Source organism: Rousettus aegyptiacus, unplaced genomic scaffold, assembly GCF_014176215.1.
Source record: "Rousettus aegyptiacus isolate mRouAeg1 unplaced genomic scaffold, mRouAeg1.p scaffold_m13_p_12, whole genome shotgun sequence".
NCBI classification, from domain to species: Eukaryota; Metazoa; Chordata; class Mammalia; order Chiroptera; family Pteropodidae; genus Rousettus; species Rousettus aegyptiacus.
Window position 1 is genome coordinate 86,049,441 of NW_023416287.1, and position 20,419 is coordinate 86,069,859.

Genomic DNA, 20,419 nt, shown 5'->3' on the forward strand with positions numbered 1-20,419 from the left:
GTTAACATCTCAAATGTTTCCATTGAAAGTTACATTAAACCAATTTCCTGTCCAAAGAACTTACTTGTAATTTTTAAGGACAGCATGACCCTCTGTCAAGTTTCCTTTTTTGTGAAAACAAAACAAATGCGTAAGGCAAAGCTTCCATCGATCTTCAGAACTCTCCGGTTATAGCTGTTTTGAAACTTCCAAATGAATCAGGAGTTCGGGGTGCGGGGGTGGGTGGGGGGGGGGCGGCAAAAATTAGGAGAATGTCCAGGTTGACTCCGACTTCTTCACGGTCATGTCAATCCGCAGGAATCCCAGCCGGAGATCTCAAGAGCACTAGAGAGAAAAAAAAAGAAAAAAGAAAAAAAAAAAAAAGGCAGCGGCGGCGGCGGCGGCAGATGAATTACGATTTTTCAGTCCGGTATTTGCCCAAGTCCTCTGATGTCCCCCCTCTCGGCAATTCACACGCGCGCACACACGCGCGCGCGCGCGGACGTGGAGCCCCGTGCGCGGGGCCGCTTGGCGCCTCCGCGGCCGGCGACGGGGACCGGGCGCCGGCGGACGCACCGCGCGCGGGGGCGCCGGGGCTCCTCTGGCTTCGGCCGCGGGCGGCAGACGCGTTTTCCGCAACGCCGGCGGCTAAATGAAGGCAGGACGCGCCCGGCCGGCGGGTGCCGCGCGCGAGGAGCCCGCGCCGTGTGTGGTGCGGCCAGGGGCGGGGAGGCGGCGGCGGCGGGGGAGGGCTTTATTTTTTCCCTCTTTTCCTAAAAAGGATGACTGCCACGAAGTTCTCCCCCCTGGACCCCCTCTTCCGCTGCACCCCACCGGCGCACCCCGCCTCCGGGCTGCGCACCCTTTCTCCTCCGTGTGCTGCTGCGCGGCGGCGGCGCCGGCGGCCGTGTCCCCGCGCTCCCGCCGCGCGCCCGCTCCGGGATGACGGCCGCGCGGGCGGGGAGGGCCCGGCGCCCCGCACCTTCGCTGGCAGCGGCGCTGGCGGCGGCTCCGCGGGGACCCGGAGGGCGGCGGGCGGCGGGCGGGCGCGAGGGCGGCGGGCGCGGGGGGGGCGGGGAGGAAGGGGGCGGGCGCGGGGCGGGGGGGGCCTGGCCTCTTACTTCATTCTCCGCGCGAACCGACTGGTTTCCTGTACGTACGTCACACGGTTCATTCAAAAAAAGAAGAAAGAAAGAACCTCCTCTGCGCGGCCCCACCGCCCCCTCCGCCCCGCTGCCTTTCCCGGGTTAAAGGCGCCGCGGCCCGGCCCGGAGCGGCGCGCCCCGCCGCGGACACATGGCGCGCGGGGCCGGGCCGGGGAGGGCGCGCGGGGCCGGGCCGGGGAGGGCGCGCCGGGCCCGGCCCCCGCCCGCGCGTCCGCCCGGCCGGTGGGTGGCGCGGGCGTCGCAGGCCTCCCGCGCGGCCGGGTGTGCGAACGGCCTCGCCGGGCCTGCGCCGGGCGCCGCGCGCGCGCGCGCGAGGGCCGCGGGGGGCCGGGGCGCCCGGGGAGCGGCCCGCGGCCGGGCGGGCGCTGGCTGGGTGGGCGCGCCGAGGGAGCGGGCGCTGCAAAGCCGCGGGGATCGCCGCGACCCGTCCCAGCCGCGCGCGCGCGCGCGTGTGTATGTGCATGTGTGTGTGTGTGTGTGCATGTGTGTGTGTGTGTGTGCACACACAGTGTCGCCAGCGCTTGGCCGCCCCTGGGTCGACACGACCGAGGCCGACGCCGAGCCCGGACACGGGGACCTCAGCGCTGCCCTCCCGTGCAGAGAGGGGACGCCGCACATTCATGAGCGAGGGAAGCCCCTGAGCGTCTTGTTTACTTTCAAATTGTTTTCCTAAGTGTCCACGCAGAACTCGTTCTGGAGACACCCTCCGCGACCAAGGCCAGGCAGCGCTCCCCGCGGACCCGTGGAGGGGGCAGTGGCGGGTGTCAAGGGCTTGGAACTGCTTCCGTCAATGTTTTTCCTCTGCTCCTGACAGTTTTGGCCCTGGGTTAGGGCTGAATGCTGCGGAGGTCTGCGGGGCGACTTTGAGGCCCACAGCTCCTACACCAGGGCGGGTGGGTTTCCAGAGGCCTTCACGGTGGCCTCGCAGCCAATCCTAGATGGCCACACCTTCTCCAGTTAGCTGTACACACGCACATTTCACACACACGAGCACACTCATTTTTTAATTCATCGGCTTGAACAGCCCCTAGGAGAAAAAGCTCCAAAGAGGGCAATCTAGTTGCACGTGTTTTAACTATCTTTATCTCTAGGAGTCTGACAAAGCTCCAAGAAAAAATGTTTACTAAGAGCACAGCAACTTATTTAATAGGGCTCAAGTACACATATACAGGGACACCGGATAATCGTGGCTGTGGATCTATGAGCGCTGCCCTGTATACAAATATGTGCTGATGCTACTTTTATTTTGTCTCCGTCCCATTCTGAAATCAAAGCATTTATTCCTAAGCAAAAAAGCACAGCAGATTATTTCCCTTCATGTTTCATACCCCATCAGCCCCTGTGCCCACATGCCAGTCAGCCCACAGGTGGGGATGGGTACCTGAGCCAAACTGCACACCCAGGCAAGAGGGGATGAAGGAAGATGTGCCCCCCTGCCTTCTGCTGGCTGTGACAGTCCCCTTTAACCCGCGGCAGTGGCCGGGAGGTGTTCGGGCCTGCAGGTAGACGCTGAGTACGACTGACCAGAGATACCTGCTCCCGCAGAAACAGTAGAAACCCGTCTAATGCTGCAGCATTCTAGTTTAGGGATCTTCTCAGCCTTGTCTTACCCCCACCCCACCCCCCGAATTAAGAGGAATTGAAAGCTTTAGTGCTTCTGAGACCCAGCGTGTGGGTGAGGAAACGAGAGGGCAGCTGGAGAGGAGTGCACTTCTGCAAAGGGGGACAGCCAGTGTGAAACACGCCCCCATTCCCAGAGGAAGAAAAGCTTCCTTATTTTTTTCGCCTCATGTGCCCCGTAGAGCCTCACTTTACAGATGTCTGTCCCCAGACCAACGTGGCATCTTGGCCGTAACCAAACCTTCCCAGGACGGGTCTGCATTACAGTCCCTGAGTAAGGCTGGTATCCCCCGGGAAGGGTCGGCAGACTCTCAATGGAAGGGATGAAACCCTTTCGAAATCCCTTCAGATTCCACATCGATCAGATTCCACTACAAAGAGCATTGGTGGGGGCGGGGGTGGGGGTGGAGGGGGGAGCACTGGCCTAAGTCAGGAGTCCTGGGTTTGAATCCTAGGTCTGTGACCCGGTCCTCACATCCACCTTCCAAACGTGTGCACTCTGGGCTTTTCATTTCCCAAGATGCCTTCCGCTTCTAAGAGCCAGTGGACGCCCCTTTGCCAGCTTCGCCTGGCCGGATTCTAGGAGGAGGGTAGCACCAGGAAGAGAATAGAAGGAGAGGCAGGGAGTAGAGGTTGTATCCAGAGACTGGAAGGCCTGTATTTTCCTTCTTTATTCTCCAGTCGGCCAAACAAAAAGCTTTTATTGCCAGTTTTCGCCACCTACTGGTTAATGTTTAACAGTGTCATTCAGAGGGTTCTCTTCATCCATCACCAACATAAATCTTTCCAAACTTTATGAAATTCAAAAAGAACATTTTTCCAATCTAGACATACTCATGCTTACTATTGGTATGCATTAAATCTTCTCAACTATTAAATTTTGTATTTAAAATGAGGATAGAAAGACACTATTAACTGAGAGGGAATTGACAAATAATTGATACAATGAAAGAATTAAAAATGTAAAACACGACCGCAAATCATTTAGGCAAACTGAAGTGGAAATAAAATCCATAAACGAAATAAACTAACAAGACAGTAAAACAAATAGTCCAAATGAATAATCTTTTTACAAGACGGTAAAAAAAAAATGAATTGCTTAAAAAATAACATCTCACAGACCTAGATAAACGATTCAAAACACTAATTTTTCCAATTTCAAGTATCTTCTACATGACTGTCTCCAGCTTTGCTGAGATATAATTGGCATAAGCATCTTCTACATTATGAACTCTTACGCTAAATAGTGCCACAGTCTCAGATGGTTTGTACGCTTTGTTGGCAAACATTATAAAATAATGTTACTCATCAGCTACTCCTATTAATACTAACTAATACTGTTCCGATTCATTTCCGCACCAGAGCCTGCCTTCTGCTGTTAAAGTGATCACATCAAAGCCCGTCTGCTGTGTGCTCAAACCATCCTGTCATCATCAGGAGACTCATTTGCCAAGCCTCAGTGTAGCTGAGAAACCCACCTGACTAATTTATGGTGGGTCCTATAACTCAAGAAATATTTAGAATAATTAAGCAGCAACCTTTGAAACTGGGCGACGGACAGCGGATAAATCATTCTTCACGCAAGTTTAATGGCGGGCAAATAACGTTTCCTTTCGGTTTACAGAGAAAAGTGCTGAATGTTCCACTCGTGGCAGTTTTTTCCCTTTCGAATTAATGGCTTGGCTTTTAAAGTGAAATGAGAGAAGAGTAGGAACTTATATTTGTCAAACGCCTACTGCTCTAGCTGGGCTGAAACTGCATGCAGCAATAGAACCAAACAGCATGAAACTCCGTAGTATTAAAGGAGTTAAACAGACGGAATTTACATTCTTAACGTGCAAGAACTAACTTTTCTTCTCTTATGCTGTTTAGCACGAGAGCACGATATCTCCCAGATATTAATTCCTGTTGAACTCATGTAGAAAAATCAAGGTTAATATGTTTGTTTCCTAGGCCTGGCATAACAAAATGCCAGAGACTGAGTGGCTGAAAACAAATGTATTCTCCCACAGATCTGGAGGCTTGAGGTCCGAAGTCAAGGTCAGCCGGGCCATCCTCCCCCTGAGGGCTCTAGGAAACGCTTTCCGCGCCTCTTCCGGCTTCTGGCGGTGGCCGTCCCTCTTTGGCGCTCCTTGGTATGCAGCTGCATCACTCTAATCGCCACCTGTTGTCACATGGCCTCCTCCCTGTGTGTCTGTTTTCACCCATTATAAGGTCACCAGTCGTATTGGATTAGGACCCTAATGACTTCATCTCAACTTGGTTATTTCTGTAAAGACCCTATTTCCAAATAACACCGCATTCTCAGGTACTGGGGGTTAGGATGGTGAAACTTTTTGTGGGCACACAACTGAACCTGTAACAATATATATCTAATATGGGGTGTGTGTGTGTGTGTGTGTGTGTTTCAAACTAATGAGGATTGTCCATCTGTGGGCCCAAGGACTCAGCAACCCCTAGATTTCAAGGGGAACCATGATCTTTCCAAAGCCGACATCTGGCCATTTCACGTTTCTGCACAAAGTTCTTCAGAGGCTGAAATCTCGACTCCTGTGCACGGCATGACGTGGCCCGAGCCTGCCACCTGAGTGCCATCTCGCTTTCCTTTCCGTCCACGTTCCCTTCCTGCAGCTCTCTGACCTTCGTGTGCTTTCTGGAACGTGCCAAAGTCTTGAGTCTTTTGCCTTTGCACATCTGCTCGTGTCCCTGACACGCACCCAACGTTCTTGTGGCAAATTCACGCTCATCCCTCAAGTTCCATCTCGACGGCCTCCGCCCGTGCGTGAGGCCACCCCTGACCGCCCTAGGACCCATCCGTGCCACTGGAAGAGGTTTAGTGCCAGGCTGGGCGCGTTGAAGTCAGCAGGGATTCGCATCCTGGCTCCCTCTCTGGGTAGCTGCGACCCGGGCTAGTTACTCCACCCCCCTGTGCCTGTGCCCCTGCTAAGGACAGATAAACACAGCACCGCAGTGAGCCCCCCCTTGACCTCGGTGTAACTTTGCTTGATGTTTGTTACCTGCAGTCAACCGAGGTCCAAAAATATTAAAAGTCCAGCAATAAGCAATTCGTAAGTTTCGAATTGTGCACCATGTCTTGCTGCCCTGCTCTGTCCCACCTGGGATGTGACTCTTCCCTCTGTCCACACTGGATGGTCCCCGCCCATTTAGTCACTTAGTAGCCATCCCAGTTATCAGATCGACTGTCCAGTATCGTAGTGCTTCTGTCCAAGTAACCCTTATTTTACTAATTCATTTAACTTTCATAATAATAGACTGTTAAAATTGCTGTTTTTAGTTATAGTTGTTAATCTCTTACTGTACCTAATTTGTAACTTGATCATAGGTATGTAAGTATGAGAAAAAACATAGACTATGTAGGGTTTGGTACTATGCGTGGTTTCAGGCATCCACTGGGGGCCTTGGAAGGTATCCCCTGGGAATAATGGGGTCTGCTGTACTCAGAGGGTTAAAGGAGGACTTAAATCAGTTAAATGCGAAGTGCTCACAGCGGTGGCTGGCACCAGTTATGTTTGCAACATCAGTTTTTTATATCTTAATCAAAGCTACTGCCGGATCCACAGTGTTAATTTCTGACATATTTTTTTCCTCTAGATTATAAACTATTTGAAGGCAAGGACCGTATTTTTCCTCTGGGCATTCGCCGCCTAGAATAGTGCCAGGCATTCAAATAGTTGTGGCATAAAATTCAGAGTCCTCAAGCTGAAGAAAGGAATGAGGAGTGGTTCCTCTTTCTCCAGGAAGACTGGTAAGAGCCTTCAGGGGGATTCAGAAGGGGGAAGGGAAAGAAGCAAGAAATGTCATCGCCAGGAAGCAGGGACAAGCTGTTTACGCAGTTACAACCCGATGCCCGGACACCAGGCTCATCACATCACAGGCACTCAATACATCTGTGCTGAGTAAGACAGAAGTAAATCAGAAGTAGAAGTCAAGAAATATTTTTTTTCTTTTTAAAGATCAAACGCAAAAATTATAGAACTGATATCATACGCCATTTATGTATAGAGATTGCTTACATTTAAAGAAAGGTTAAGTTTGCAAACCAAGCTATCCAAGGAATCTCTTCTCAATGTGACCCAAATTATTCCATTTAAGGACTGGGAAATACTAAGGCATGTTCTTTTACATCTCAGTCTTTTATGCCCTTCAGAGTCTAGGAGATGTTTCATTGTTAGAATACAAAGGTTTAAAGTATGGGATAATTTATTTCTATATGAAACATTATTACTTAAGAAACTTACTAAATTCCACATTTCTTACTTTTTACTCCTACATCCCAGAGTCACATGAACACAACATATTTGAAACAAGAGCTCACCAAGTTCTTCCTCTGAAAATATTACCTAAAAAATGATAAAAATCAAGCATTGTCAACTGTTTAAGACACAAGGTTAGGAAATATTATGAAAGAGGTTGATGTTTTGCTTAAGTGTCTCTTTAAAAATGCACACTTCTAGAAAAATAAATTTTCAAATCTGTAAAGCTTATTCCCCATTTATTTTTTTTGTTGTTGTGATTCAGAAATACAAGATATGAAAATTAGGTTACAATTCTGCCACAAAAGCTTCTAAAGTAGCAAACACAAGTTCTTATATATATCAAAATAGCCATTTGTACTCTTATCAGTTTGAAACTGTTTAGAGTTGTCACATCAAGCAAGTGTAAAATATCTATTATTTCCTCTTAGAAATATCAAATCTGCCACCGCACTGAACTAAACAAAATTTAGTCCAAAATATGGAAGGTTATGGTTAGTAGGTACTTTGTAAAAGTGAGTGCCTAAGAATTAAAAGAAATAAGAAAGATACAAAGCATCTTAGGTTGAGTAAGCATCCTCATGTAAGACAAGTTTAAATTAACATGACGTAATAAAATCAACTCTGTTGATGCTATAATTCAGTAAAAAAAAATATTATGGTATTGCCTTCTTTAAGAAAGACAAAGACACAATTCTTTGAATCGAAACAACTATCACCAAATGCTTTTATCATCTAAATATTGGAAAGTCTTTGAAAGTTTCACTTCCAAGAATCACCATTATATGGTTTTAACAGAACCAAACAAAGATTCATAACTAAACACATGTGAGTAGTAATGTAAAGGGACCGCCATTAACAGCATTGTTTCTCTTTTCAGCTGTGAAAATTAAATTTTAAATAATGTAGAAAAGAACAATTCTCTTGACTTTGTTTCTGTAAAAAGAAATGAGTTGTTTTTTTATACATATATACTTTCTTCAATTATGAAAGGTCCTTTTACATATTTTGGAATATCTATGGCTGAATAACATTAAACATTTTTAAATAAATTATACTCACAAATACATTGTAATAAAACAGTACAACCAAGCCTACCAGCCGGAGGTAGGCAATGCAAAACTGAAACCCACACAATAAGCTGTTCTTGGTCACAAAAGCACAACATTTCAACAGAATTGTAATTTAAACTCCTTCACTGCAGGTAAGACCTACCCACTTTTGGGGACAATAGCAAGACTGAATCAATGCGATCCTTTTTTAAAAAATCCAGTAGTTTCCCTAACGATATGACTCAGGACTTTTTATTTTCTTTCCCTCAGGAAAAAAAAGTCAGTTATTAACAAAGTTATATAAGAATTGAGCCAAAAAAGATGAAAAATAGAATTTGCCTTGTAATATTTCCATGTTTTAGATGAAGTCAAATCTTTGTCTGATGCTGCTTAAATGTCTACGATCCCTTCATCCTAAACCCTTGAGACCAGATGTGTTTCAATTCACAATTCTCTGGCTTTTGAACAGATAACATGGGGCATATGCCGGATATTACAAAACATTTCCACAGAATCTGGGGCAGCAAGTATAATCAAATTCATTGATAGCACTTCAGGCAAAATTAATAAACGGTTCGCAGTGTGGCATAAAAAAAAAAAACTATAATAATCTCACATCGGTTCAAGTCAGGTTTTGCTATCAAATGAATCATGGCACTAAATTTAGAAAAAAAAGAATACCTTAATTTTCACAGCTCTTTGGATTAGGCACTGCGGACCTTCGCCGACTCTCATGAGGCCATCCCCTGACTTTGTGATCGCCACAGAGCTGCCCTCCTGCCCGAGCTTTGGCTGGGCAGGGGACACCATCTCCCCTCACAGAACAGGGCCTCACGCCTGTTCAGGCGAGAGATGACCTGGGTGACAGCATTGTCTACGAGGACACTCTGAGGAATGACTATTGAAATGAACGATTGTGAAATAGCTGATTTTGTTAAATGAGACACCATCTTGGTCTAGATTTCCATTTGGACCAGCGATAGGAGGTGCCAAAATTCAGGGAACATTTATGGGGGGGGGGGGGATTATATATATATATAATCTCCAGATCTGAAAGTAACCATTTTCTGAGGATTTGGCTGCACAATATGACTGTGCAGCGTTTGCAGACGTACACCAGAGGTTGCAAGACTCAGGAGACCGGCAGTGCACCTGTCTACCCCCATCATCGGCACTGGTCAACTCGAGCAACTTGTATATGAAATAATTTCTTGTCTTTGACGGTATTTAAATTTGCCTTTTTCAGATCTTGATTAAAAATCAGACCCCATGGATTAAAGCCATTAAGTATCTTACTTTACAAAAATGAAGTCATTTTAAAAGTCAAGAGGTTCAAAAACTTGAGAGCAAAAAAAAAAAAAAGGTTTGCAGTTAATTTTGTAGGTTTTTTTTGTTCTTCTGTTTTTAAACGCTGAAAGTTGTTCTTCCAAAGCCGCAGTCTTCGCTCACCAGGGGGAACTGGAATGTGCCGTGATGTGCGCACACGAGCGTGCACGGAGGAGGGGCGGGGGGGGGACCGTCCTTGAGTCGGGGGAGCACACGCAGCGACGGGCTGGAGCAGGCACCGCCGGCCGACACTCGCCACGGCCACTGACTGCGGGAATCCGCTCGGCGAGCAACAGAGCCTCGACGGGGAATGGCACTCCGGGGCAGAGAGGGTCGTCGGAGCTCCGCTGGGGCGAAGACAGGGTTTCCTGAACGCGTGTGGCTCACGCAGCACGTTCTCGGGTCAGCGGGAGTCACAGGAAGGACGGAGTGATCGTTTCCCTTCCAAAAAACAAGCATCTTCAAAACTGGCCCCGTGGTCCTCCCTTTTTCCAATGAGTACAATTTAAATAGGCTACCGCCGGCCTTTCTTAAAAGTGATGTGTAACCTATGAGAAGAATGTCACGCAATTTTTTTTTGTTTGTTTTCATTAATTCATGAATTAATTGAAAAAGCCAAATCGATAAATTTTAACTGGACTTTTTTTTTTTTTTTTTTTTTTTTACAAAAAACATTATAGCAGTATAAATAAAACCGGAAAGGAGAATGAGAACAAACCGTCATCAAATGGAACTTCATCTCGTCATGGCTAGTGAAGACAGTGTAAACATTTAAGCTTCTAAGATTTTATTTCTCTTCAGAAAACATTTTAGGAGGCTGCTTTTCCCCGTGCGTGGAAAGTGAAGGAGCCCTAAGCATTTAAAACTAAAGAAGACTGGAAAGCACTATTTTTCTTAGTGGAAAACGCCTCCTTCCCCTTCACCACACGGCCTGATCCCAACGACCTCGTCGTCTTATGGGATCAAAGAGCAAGAGAAGCCACCAGCAGCACAGTGAGTCGGGGACGTCATGACGCATCCGGACTCACCAGCCATGTGCAAAAACTCATCTTGACTAAAATACACCACGTTAAAAAGAAAAAAAAGGGGGGGGGGAGGTGGCAGGAACCCATAAACCGTCTTTCATGGAAGGTTTTAAAAGTCCTCACGACTTCTTAGGTGTCATAAAGTACATTTCTGGACGGGGTCTCACGGGAAAAAAAAGGATGACTTAGGGAAATCGTCAGTGAGGACCCCGGAACCGTGTCGGGCCCGGCCCGTCACCACCTCTCTGCGTCGGGGGCTCAGAATGCCTCCCGGGCCACGCTTGCATAGTAGGAGCGACGTCGTCCGGCCTTGGACTCCTGCCCCATCGCTGCTGCCAGCTCGCCGGCGGGCGCTGGTCCAACGTCACGTGTTCAAGAGCGGTACCTAAGTGTCTGCGGGCCGAAATGCTGGGTCCCATTCGGCGGCGAGCTGCTCGCGCTGTTCGGAAGCAGTCTTTTCCCAAGGGGTCAGGGTTTAGGCAGTTTTGTCTGCGATTTCGTATTTTGCTCTTTCGGTCATGCAGCGACGGATTATGGTGTCGAAACTTCCGAGGTAAAGCAGAGAGAGCACGCGGAAGAGGCCCATGGTGGCCACCTGCAAAACAAAGACAGCCCCGTGAGCTCGCCCGGCGGCACGGCCCGTCTCTCACGAACGGTTTCAGAGCCACGTCTTCTAATCGGCTCCAAGGATGAGCACGGTGCCAACTGCGTCAGGGTCAGTGACATGCTGAGAACAGAGGCTGCCCGCTCTGCACCCCTGGACACCCAGGGCCTGCCGGACAGGTAACAATGAAACATTGGTCCGTTTAAGGAATTCGAATTACACGAGGAACAAAACAGGTGTCCCCAGCAGTGCTGGGGTTCCGACGGCTGGGGAAAATCCACTCCAGCACCTCGAACATCCGAACTACAAGCAAGCCTTCTGGGTTGAAGATTTCTGTTCTGATCACGAAAGCCAGACCCTATGCTAGGAGCCGAGGACGCTGCAGTCACACAGACACGGTCCTGCCCTCCAGGAGCTTGTTACGTAACCGGAAAGACACCGGCTGGAGAAAGAATTGCCATTTCAGTGTTAAGACAGCAAATAACCATATTCACCAACTCGCACCTTTTCCACTAAAAGACACTTGCTGCCGGCACCTCTAAATGGAATTCTTGAGAGGCACGAAACTACAAAGGAAACCGTTTTCAGATATGCGAGGTCTCAGAAATCTGCCTTGTGCACCCTCTTCTCAGAAAGCTACTCGAAGAGGTCAACAGCCAAAGTGAGGGGGTCAACAAGGAAAAGCCATGTCAGAGGATGCGGCAGGCGGGGGACCCAGCACTAAAGAGAGGCAGCGGGGGCCCCCAGGATGACCATGGCGGGGCGGCTCGTCCTGACGGGCAGGTCAGAGAAGGGTGGTCGGGGGACGGGGTGAGGGACCACCGCTTTTCACAACACGCCCTGCATCTTCTCTGATTCTCGACAGCGTGAGCGAGGACCAGTCTGGGAAACGTACAAACCCAGAGGAAGCTGGGGAAAGGCGAACCTGCAGGGCCAGTAAAAAGGTCAGCGGTCGCCAGGGGCAGAAGGAGAGAGGCAGGTGGGGCACGGGCGGACCGCAGGGCTGGGACACCATCCTGCGTGAGGCCACGACGGCGGGCACGCGGGACGTGTACGTCACCCCCGGATGGACGGAGAGCAAGGCGCATGCGAGCCCTGGGCTTCCGTGAACAATCGCGAGTCGGCACCGGCTGGCTCACCGGCTGGGGCCATGGGCCCGGGGTCGCAGAGGTCAACAACAAAGGGTGTGGGGGAACTCTGGAGCTGCCGCTCCGATTTTCCATAAACCTGAACCTGTCCTAAAAGACAAAGTCTATTGTTAAAAAAAAAAAGAAAGGAAAAGAAAAACCCTCAAGAAAAAGTAATTATAATATAGCACAATAAAGAGGTCAAATAGGGGTAAGTCCGAGGCGTTTAACCCAGTCTTGGCATTTTCTGGAAAAAGCAACGTTGAAGGTGAGACCTGGAGGAAGACTGGGAGCTGGTCGGACGAAGTAAAGCTGGGGACGAAGGGACCCAGACAAGGGAGGAGGAAAAGGGGAAAAGAGAAGACAGGTCAGCGGGGTCGGAGCTCACAGGTCGGAGGTGAGTGTGCCATGCGAGGGAATGAACGAAAGCCCGACCCCGAGGCTCCTGGGGAGCCACCGCAGGATGCCGCGCCAGGTGGATCTGAAGTTTGGAACAACCCTCGCCCCCCGGGGAATGTGACGGCACTCTCGACGCGCCCAGGGCCTGGGGCAGGGTGCCGGGGACCACAGAGCCTGGGGGGCCGTGTCCCGCGTAATGGGGCCAGCGCCGCCCAGCCCGGCGCATTCCTGCCCAGTGAGAAAGCAGACCCGTGTGCTGCTAGGCCTTCTCGTTTTCCCAAATCTGAACTCTGTAAGTAACATCTAATTTTAAAGCTTTATTATTCCGACCATGCACACTCATACCCGATGGACCAGTCGCTTTATGGGCCCGTGGGCTGCCACTTTACAGCCTCTGGCTGGCAGAGAACGGGACTCAGGCGAGGAGCTGAGGACGTGGCCAGGCCTGAGCGGGGGAGCAGGAGGAAGTACGTGGACCCAGGACGAGACGGGCGACAGAGACGGGTGATCTCTGATGGGAGGGGCGGAAGGAGTCGGCGGTGACACCCCGGTTTCTGGTGGGCTCCTGAGTGAACGTGAACACCAACCGCAGAAAGAGAATACAGAACCGGTGACGGGGGTGTGGGGTGGGCAGGATGCCGGGGAATACGAAGTTTCGTTTGGGACATGCTGGACTGGAGATGTAACGGCGCACAGCCTGAGGAAAAGAAATGCACGCGGACCCGGAATTCGCAGGATTGGGATGGGCTGAAGTTTTAGACTTGGCGTCGCTCACACAGGAGGAGGAGAGTGGACAAGACGGCCCACAGGGAACGTGCGGGATTCACGTGCACGCTGCCCTCGGGCATTCTCCCGTGTCCGCTCCGTGCCAGGCACGGGCTGGGAGGCACGGGATGGCCTCGAGAGCATCCATGTATCGGAGTTCCTCCGTCTGGGAGAGCAACCCAGAACCGTGGGCATACGACAGAGTGAGAAGAGAAGAGTCAGGGAAACCAAGAGCGAAGCCGTTCGGGCGTTCGGTCCGGCCGCGGGTTACTGCACCTGACGGGGCGGCGTGTGATGAACGGCCCACCGGTGTGGACGGCCCTGGCTCGGGCAGCCTCCCCGCCCTCCGCCCACCTCCGTCACCCACGCTTTGTCTTTCCAGAGCAACCCCTCTGTCCTAACGCTCTCTACTTCATACTGTGTTAGCGTCACTGTGAGGATCGGTGTCTCCCCCCCACCCCCCAAGGACCACAGGCCCCTGGAGCTGCCTTCCGTCTGACTCTCCAGCAGCAAACACAGCACCCAGCACATCCAGGGGCAGTAAACTGTCTGTGTCCTGGACGAACCGTAATTTCCATTCGGGTGGGGATGGCATTGAATCCCTGACCTGCATCTCCCCGGGCTTAGTTGCCTGTGGCCTAAGTCCCCCAGAAAAAGTGTTCTAGTCTATGATACCCCAGTACTGCCAAGCAAGGCCACCCCTAAACCACTTGAGACAGTGGAGAATCCCATTTTTCAAATGCATCGGATCAGACGAGGACCCAGCCTAACAGACAGAGGGTGTTTTATCTCTGTGCCTGCAGGGCCTAGACCAGAAGACTCTTCCCAGTCTAAATTCCTCAACTTAAATCTTCGGCCCGTTTCCCATTTACTTATCCCTGGTTAGAGGAAGGGGAAAAGTGGATACTTTAATAAAGAGTTTTCGCATGCTCAGACTTAGTTACTAGGTCTCCCTCTCTCATGGAAGGTGAACAAGAGTTGCTGTTTGTCTGTCCGTCCGTGTGTCCAGCTGCCGGACGGCCTAGGCACAGCTTACCTGCTGGAGTCCTTCGGTAATGGAAGTGACCGGAGCCATGCCGCAGGTCAGGGACGAGAGCATGTACCCGTCTGAGCCGATGGAACTGTTAAAATTTCCTTGCTAAAGGGAAGGAAGAGAAAAGAAAGAGGCTACAGTAGGAACACGGGGAGGAACCGACTCGACGTGGACATAAGGCAGCGAGTCCCTCCCCTCCGGGTGGCGTGAGAGGGTGGCGAGGCCCACGCCGCGGCCGGGACGCGACTGCGGCCTTGGCGGGTGGGCGCCACGGCCGGACGGGTGTCCTCGGGAGGGGTCCACGGGGACGGAACGACCGTCGTGTGACGAAACGAAGCCGTCCGTTGCCTCCGTCGCCGAGTGACAGAGGGCAAAACCGCGCTGGCTTCGGAGCGACTCGCGGCCACGCACGTGCAGTGATCGACGCACACGCACAGAAGGCACGCATTTTTTAAAACCTCGCAAAGTTTTTAAAGGTCGGTTTTGCTTAACAGTGCCCTGGAGGAGGCGGGGTATTGTTTCATTAAATCGCAGTCCTGGAGGACGTGTCTTCCAATATTCTGCGTAACAAAAAGAGAAGGATGTGTCCGGTGTCAGGGTCTGCCGTGTCCCCTACCCGAGGGGCCCGCCTGTCCTACAGAGTATTTGAAAGGCATTTTGTGGAAAATCAATGAAAGGGGCCTATCGTTTCAAGGAAAACTGGCAGCTTTCGTGGTCAATGTAAAATCTGAGCTTCCTATGAGATTATCGGCTTCCTAATATGCACAGACTTTTTTTTTTTTACAAGATCGGCAGTGATATTAATGATTGTAATTTTTTCGCGTTAACCTCAGCAAACCCATATTTTCCAAATGACTAATGCATAGCATTACAAAATCATGAATGGGTACAAAACATTGAAAGTGCATAGACCAAGGGATTTCAGTGTAACAGAGAACAAAAAGTTCATTAATGCGGTTTCCCGATTCCACACTGCAACTAACGTTTTAGAAACTACTATTCATCCAGTTTGAGTTTACTACTAAAAAAGAATGCCCGCAATTATCCAAAAAGCCTATAAAATATTCCTCCCTTTTCTAACTACGTATCTGTGTAAAGCCAGATTTTCTTTATATCTTTCCTTCAAAACAACATATGACGACAGACTGAACAAGGGCCCGGCTGTCTCCCGGGAACGCGGAGCACCCCTCGTCTCACTGAAGGCTTGCCGTGAGGAATCGTTATGGTCGCAAAAATGTTACAGGAAAACGCAACGGGTTTATTATTGTTAAGTGAATTAATAAATGTTTTTTAGGGTACGCGGTTTCAGTTTCTAATATGGCAAGTACAACCCCTGTACATAAAAGTTCTCTGCGGCTGTCAACCATTGAGGGAATGTAAAGTGGTCAGGAGATGAAGTCTGAACACCAGCAGACAAAATGAATCCTGCCAAAACACAAAGAGTCATTCCAAATCATCAAAAATACGGAGTGTGTTTGCGCGGACTTGACATAAGCAGGTGCGCTCCATCTACGCCTCCGAATTCGACGGGGCAAAGTTCTTCCAACGTCTGTTATGTATTCTACAGAGTTTGGTTATCTCCCGTATTCCGCTCAGTTCTGCCTCATGCACAGCTTGCTGACACCTCTCATTCCTGTGGCCCCTAAACTTCCTAAATTCAATGTGGGTCCAAGGTTTATAGAGATCCCACATAAATGAGTATTTTTCTGCAGGCGGGTTCACAGACATGTTGCCAAAAGCTTGTGGAACATGTGTGGTTCTACAAAACAGCACATGCTTTCCAAAGATACCCTTTTTGACGCCAAAAAGACTCAGCAGCCCAGAGGCACGTTACAGGGGCTGTCAGGATGATGGTCTCGCGGGCTGGGTACACTTTCTTATTAGTGAATATCCGAGAATGCGATACTAGGTGAAAGAAAAATCCTTAGCCAATGAATGAGTCTGGCAACGAAGCACCTAAAATAATCTAAAACAAAGTACTATGGGAAAGAAGAAAAAAGGCAGCATGCCACACGGAGTACACAGTACGTACTGCTGACGCATCGTAGGCAGGTCTCCTTTTCTCTTTAAAGAACCAAAGTCCCCAGACACCCTTACTGATCAACCTGTTCCTAAGGTTAAGAGACATAACCAGTTTCCAGGGGCCCACTAATTAACACAGAATTGATGATGTAGCTAAGGGAAGAAAAATAAGAGTCTAATGTTAGATAAGGTAAATCTGACTGATAAAAAAAAAAAGATACAATAATTTGTGTTTTGAAATAAGCCCAGGGACAAATTATCTTTTCAGAAACGTACAACTACAGCTATTAATAAAGAAAGCAAGGATTTGACTTACTATGGCATCTTTAACGATTTGTTTGGCCACTTGCTCGGGTGTGCAAATCGATGTGGTCTCTGAAATAAGGCGGGTTTCCAGAGGCTAGAATGGAAAAATGGACATATCAGTTAAAGAAATCAATAATTCTTACAGCGCTCCTACTCACGATTGCTAAATAATTCTAGTTTCCCACCTTGGAATAGATTCTTATTTGGGGAGATTAGGTCCATCTGGATTCTAAATCAGTTTCTACCTGGTTACTGTGTACAATTCAGCCCAGCAGCTGAAGCCAGACAAGGAAGCCCTGGCCACTCTCCGTTGGACATGTGATCTCGGCCCCAGTGGGGACCATGCAAGCTAGACCGAGAACACATCACTGCGACAAGACCAGAAACACAGGCTCCTTGACTCCTCCCTGCTGGCCAGACGCCCGGCCCACGGCGCTTCCCCAGAGCCCAGGCTGTGCCCCGAGCAAGTGTCCTCTTACGACCAGCACCTCTCTTCCCACGCTACTCCCAGGCCAGCTGAGGACTGACCGCTGGACAGGGCAGAGGCCCTGAGCAGGGACGGCCCTGGCCCCTGTTCAACACTGCAACCGTTTCTTACAGGACCTGCAGAGGACGAAACTAGAAATCACCTGAATGGTCCCTCACGTGGCTGTGAGCTCGTTACTGGGCTGGGGCATCGGAACCCCAAATCTCAAAAGGCAGGCAAAGGTCCTTCTCCCTTGTCGCCCAGCCCGAAAAGACATTTATGAATTCTTAACTAGCAGGAATTTCTCTACCTGTCTTTGAACATTTCTGCCTTAATGTATAGTATAGCTACTTGTGTAGTTGCAATTTACCTCCTAAGTTCTCTGTGGGCAAGGTCTTTTTTTCTAGTTTTTCTCCCTTTTTTTGCATCTTTTTTTGTGGTGACATGTACACATATGCTCAAAAATTCTTTCGAAAGGGAGTTCGAGTTAGAAGTTTCAAAACGAAAGCCTGAAACTGCATGAGACTGTAAATTTTATTTACCATGCAGGCTTAAAAGAAGTAAATAAAATTAAAACCAGAATACGTCCTTTTAAAATGGAAAAAGCACAGCACTTCATAAAAGTCGAGGATTTCTTGTTAAGCCTGAAGGGAGAGGAAGGCCTTTCGAAGGTGCCACGGTGCATTTTTCCAGACTCCCAAGCTGGTGTCTGTGGCCAGGTGTGCCCAAGATTTCAAAGGACTGTGGCGCCCCCTACAGTGCTCAACCTAGAATTTGATTTACCCCAAGAAGTCAGGCCAATATTTTCCTGGAGTTAAAAAAAAAATAATAATAATAGCTTAATATCAAAATCAAATCTTCACAGGGAAATCACCGCCCTGTGTCAGCTTTGGCTTCAGACTAAAAGACTGCTTACCAAATGCTGCAAATCTGCTTCGCAGAAGAACCCAGCTTATTCTAAGATGCACATTTGGCTTGAATTTACTCCTTTGAAATGGTGGTAATTTTAAGCGAGGCAGAGCCAAAGAGAAATGACTAGGAAAAAAGCTTCTAAATCATAACCATCTTTTTGCAAATATACGGTCTACGGAGCCTAAGCGCCAATTTTCATGCTGTGGAGTTTCACACTAAGCACTATTATAAAAGAGAAGAAAAACAATCAACGTGGGTTCGATGTGATAAGTGCTGACTGATTCCTTTATTTATTTGTTTGCTCCGAGAGTGACTACTATGCATCAAGGCAAAGAGGAAGTTCCTTGGAACAACACGCAGAGCTTGTGTTCGGCTCCGGATCACCCTACGGTCGCTGCTGCGTACAATGTAAACGTCCAGGGGTGATAAGCACCCCGGAGGAAAAACAAAAGCCAGGGAAGAGGACGGCGAATGTGCCGGGGTGGGGGCGGGGGGGATGCTCTCTGACGATCAGAGGGTCAGGGAAGTGCCGTCTGTCCCGAGACGGAAAGAAACAAGGGGCCCAGCCCTCTGAACCTTCAGAGAGAGAGGGCGGCCAGCACACAGCCTGCGGGTGACCACAGGCTGGGCGAGCCCACGGAACTGAGGTCCAGACACCGCGGGGCCTGATAAACCTCGAGGCCTTTGGACTCCACTCGAGGTGTGACGGCCGCCACGACCACCACGCTCTCCAAGATACAGGTAGCCACTGCCGACACGTGACGCTTAATTTTCACTTCGAACTAGCTAAAATTAAATAAAACTTTAAAAATTCACTTTCTTGGTCCCCTAGCCACTTTTCAGGTGCTCAACACTCACAATGTTACGTGACCACCACAGCAGAGGCTGCAGACACAGAATATTTCCATTGTTCTAGAACATTCTATGCTGCACAAGAGGTGTGTGGTCTTTTGGGGTGGGTTGGTTGGTTGGTTTTTTAAACATGAGGGTTTTAAACAGGAACGTGAAGAGACCTGCCTTATGCCTGAAAAAGATCATCAGTGACTCTGTGAAGAACAGGCCCCATGGGGGCTGAGAACAGAAGCAGGAAGACCACCGTCGAAGGTCACACAGGTCGTTCCGGCAAAAACATCCGTGGCCACCACCACTGGCGTGGCAGTGACGTGTGCGGTTTTTTAAAAAAGTTGGATTTGGGATATTTTCTCAGAGAGGAGCCAAAGGGATGTGCAGACCAACCGGACGTGAGGTGTGAGAGGGGGCCAGGCCGGCTTCGCGGTCCCCAGCCTGAGCGGCTGTGGCCGCGAGGTCATGAGATGAAAATCACGGGAGTTCCGAGGGGGGATCCAAAGTCCCGCTTCTGAAACGTTAAGTCTGAGATGCCTATCAGACCTCGATAGGGAGACAATGGCCCAGCAAGCAGGTCTTTGAGTTCAGGGGAAGGAATATTATTTTTAAAGAAAACCATCTCATCCGTTAAAAACACAGGCTGTACTCTCCATCACAAAGAAAATACCTTATTGATGCGATAAGGCTTCAAAGATTATTAGCAAAACCCATGGCCTTTGAAAACATGGCTGCATTCTCCGAGATTTCAAATGAAAGTTCCAGAAAGTTCAGAGGCCTCTAGCTGGCACATAAATTGAAAGGATTTTCTGACCTATGAAAACACCTGTGGGCCAACGTGCGGAAAGGCAGGGAATCAGAAAAGGGGGTTCACAGCACGAAAGCCTCAACACGGGGCACAGAGGAATACTTACCTTTGTTTTGTTTTCTTCTGCGAACCCAGGGGTGTCTGTGTCGGGCGGGTAGGCGACCGTGACATAGACGTTATACGGCTTCACCTGCGTGTCAGAAACGACATTCGCCCCTTCGGTGAGCAGGACACAGTCTCACAGCCTCCCGTGCCAGCCTGCGCCCGCTGCTGCCCGCAGGTGGGAAATACTGCCCTGCTTTTCTCAAAAGGTGGCAAGGCCCAAGGGTGACTCTGAAGGAGGAGCACGACCTCCAGCTCGGAGAAGTGACCTCCGAGAGGACCATTCAGAGAGAGAGAGAGAAAGCGCATCCTCGCTTCTAACTCCACAAGACACCCGGTCCTCGGGTACGGCCATTCCCACCCCCCTCCCATCCCCCTTCCTGGTTCCTTCCACTCTGGCTGCCCGAGAGGAAAATGACAGCGTGGAAGGAAGTCCCCTTGGCTCGGCCTGGCCTCCCCGCCACCGCCCACCCCTCGGGCACTGGGTTCAAGGCAACGGGCCAGGGCTGCCTCTCCCCGACCAGGCTGTCCGTCTGTTTTCCTGCACGGCTCCTTCTGAAACTCCTGTTACGTTGCTTTCGTCCACAAAA

At 49.8% G+C, this 20,419-nt stretch overlaps 2 protein-coding genes across 6 annotated transcripts in view; both read right to left on the reverse strand.

The window, feature by feature from the left end:
* Positions 1 to 1,224, reverse strand: part of BCL2 (BCL2 apoptosis regulator) — a 159,922-nt gene extending 158,698 nt beyond the window's left edge. For 2 of the 3 annotated variants that reach the window (XM_016132721.2, XM_016132719.2), the window contains exon 1: positions 65 to 899. The gene's annotated coding sequence lies outside the window, so the exon portion shown is untranslated. Of the gene's footprint in view, positions 1 to 64; positions 900 to 1,100 lie in introns of those variants that run through there. The other variant, XM_016132720.2, reaches the window with a different exon arrangement.
* A 6,037-nt stretch (positions 1,225 to 7,261) lies between these two features.
* KDSR (3-ketodihydrosphingosine reductase) overlaps positions 7,262 to 20,419 on the reverse strand; it is a 28,880-nt gene continuing 15,722 nt past the window's right edge. For 2 of the 3 annotated variants that reach the window (XM_016132723.2, XM_036230104.1), the window contains exons 7-10: positions 19,834 to 19,917; positions 16,709 to 16,792; positions 14,374 to 14,475; positions 7,262 to 11,037 (exon numbers count right to left, since the gene is read on the reverse strand). In XM_016132723.2, the coding sequence (XP_015988209.2) occupies positions 10,918 to 11,037; positions 14,374 to 14,475; positions 16,709 to 16,792; positions 19,834 to 19,917 (390 nt within the window). In that variant the 3' untranslated portion in view covers positions 7,262 to 10,917. Of the gene's footprint in view, positions 11,038 to 14,373; positions 14,476 to 14,532; positions 14,931 to 16,708; positions 16,793 to 19,833; positions 19,918 to 20,419 lie in introns of those variants that run through there. The other variant, XM_016132724.2, reaches the window with a different exon arrangement.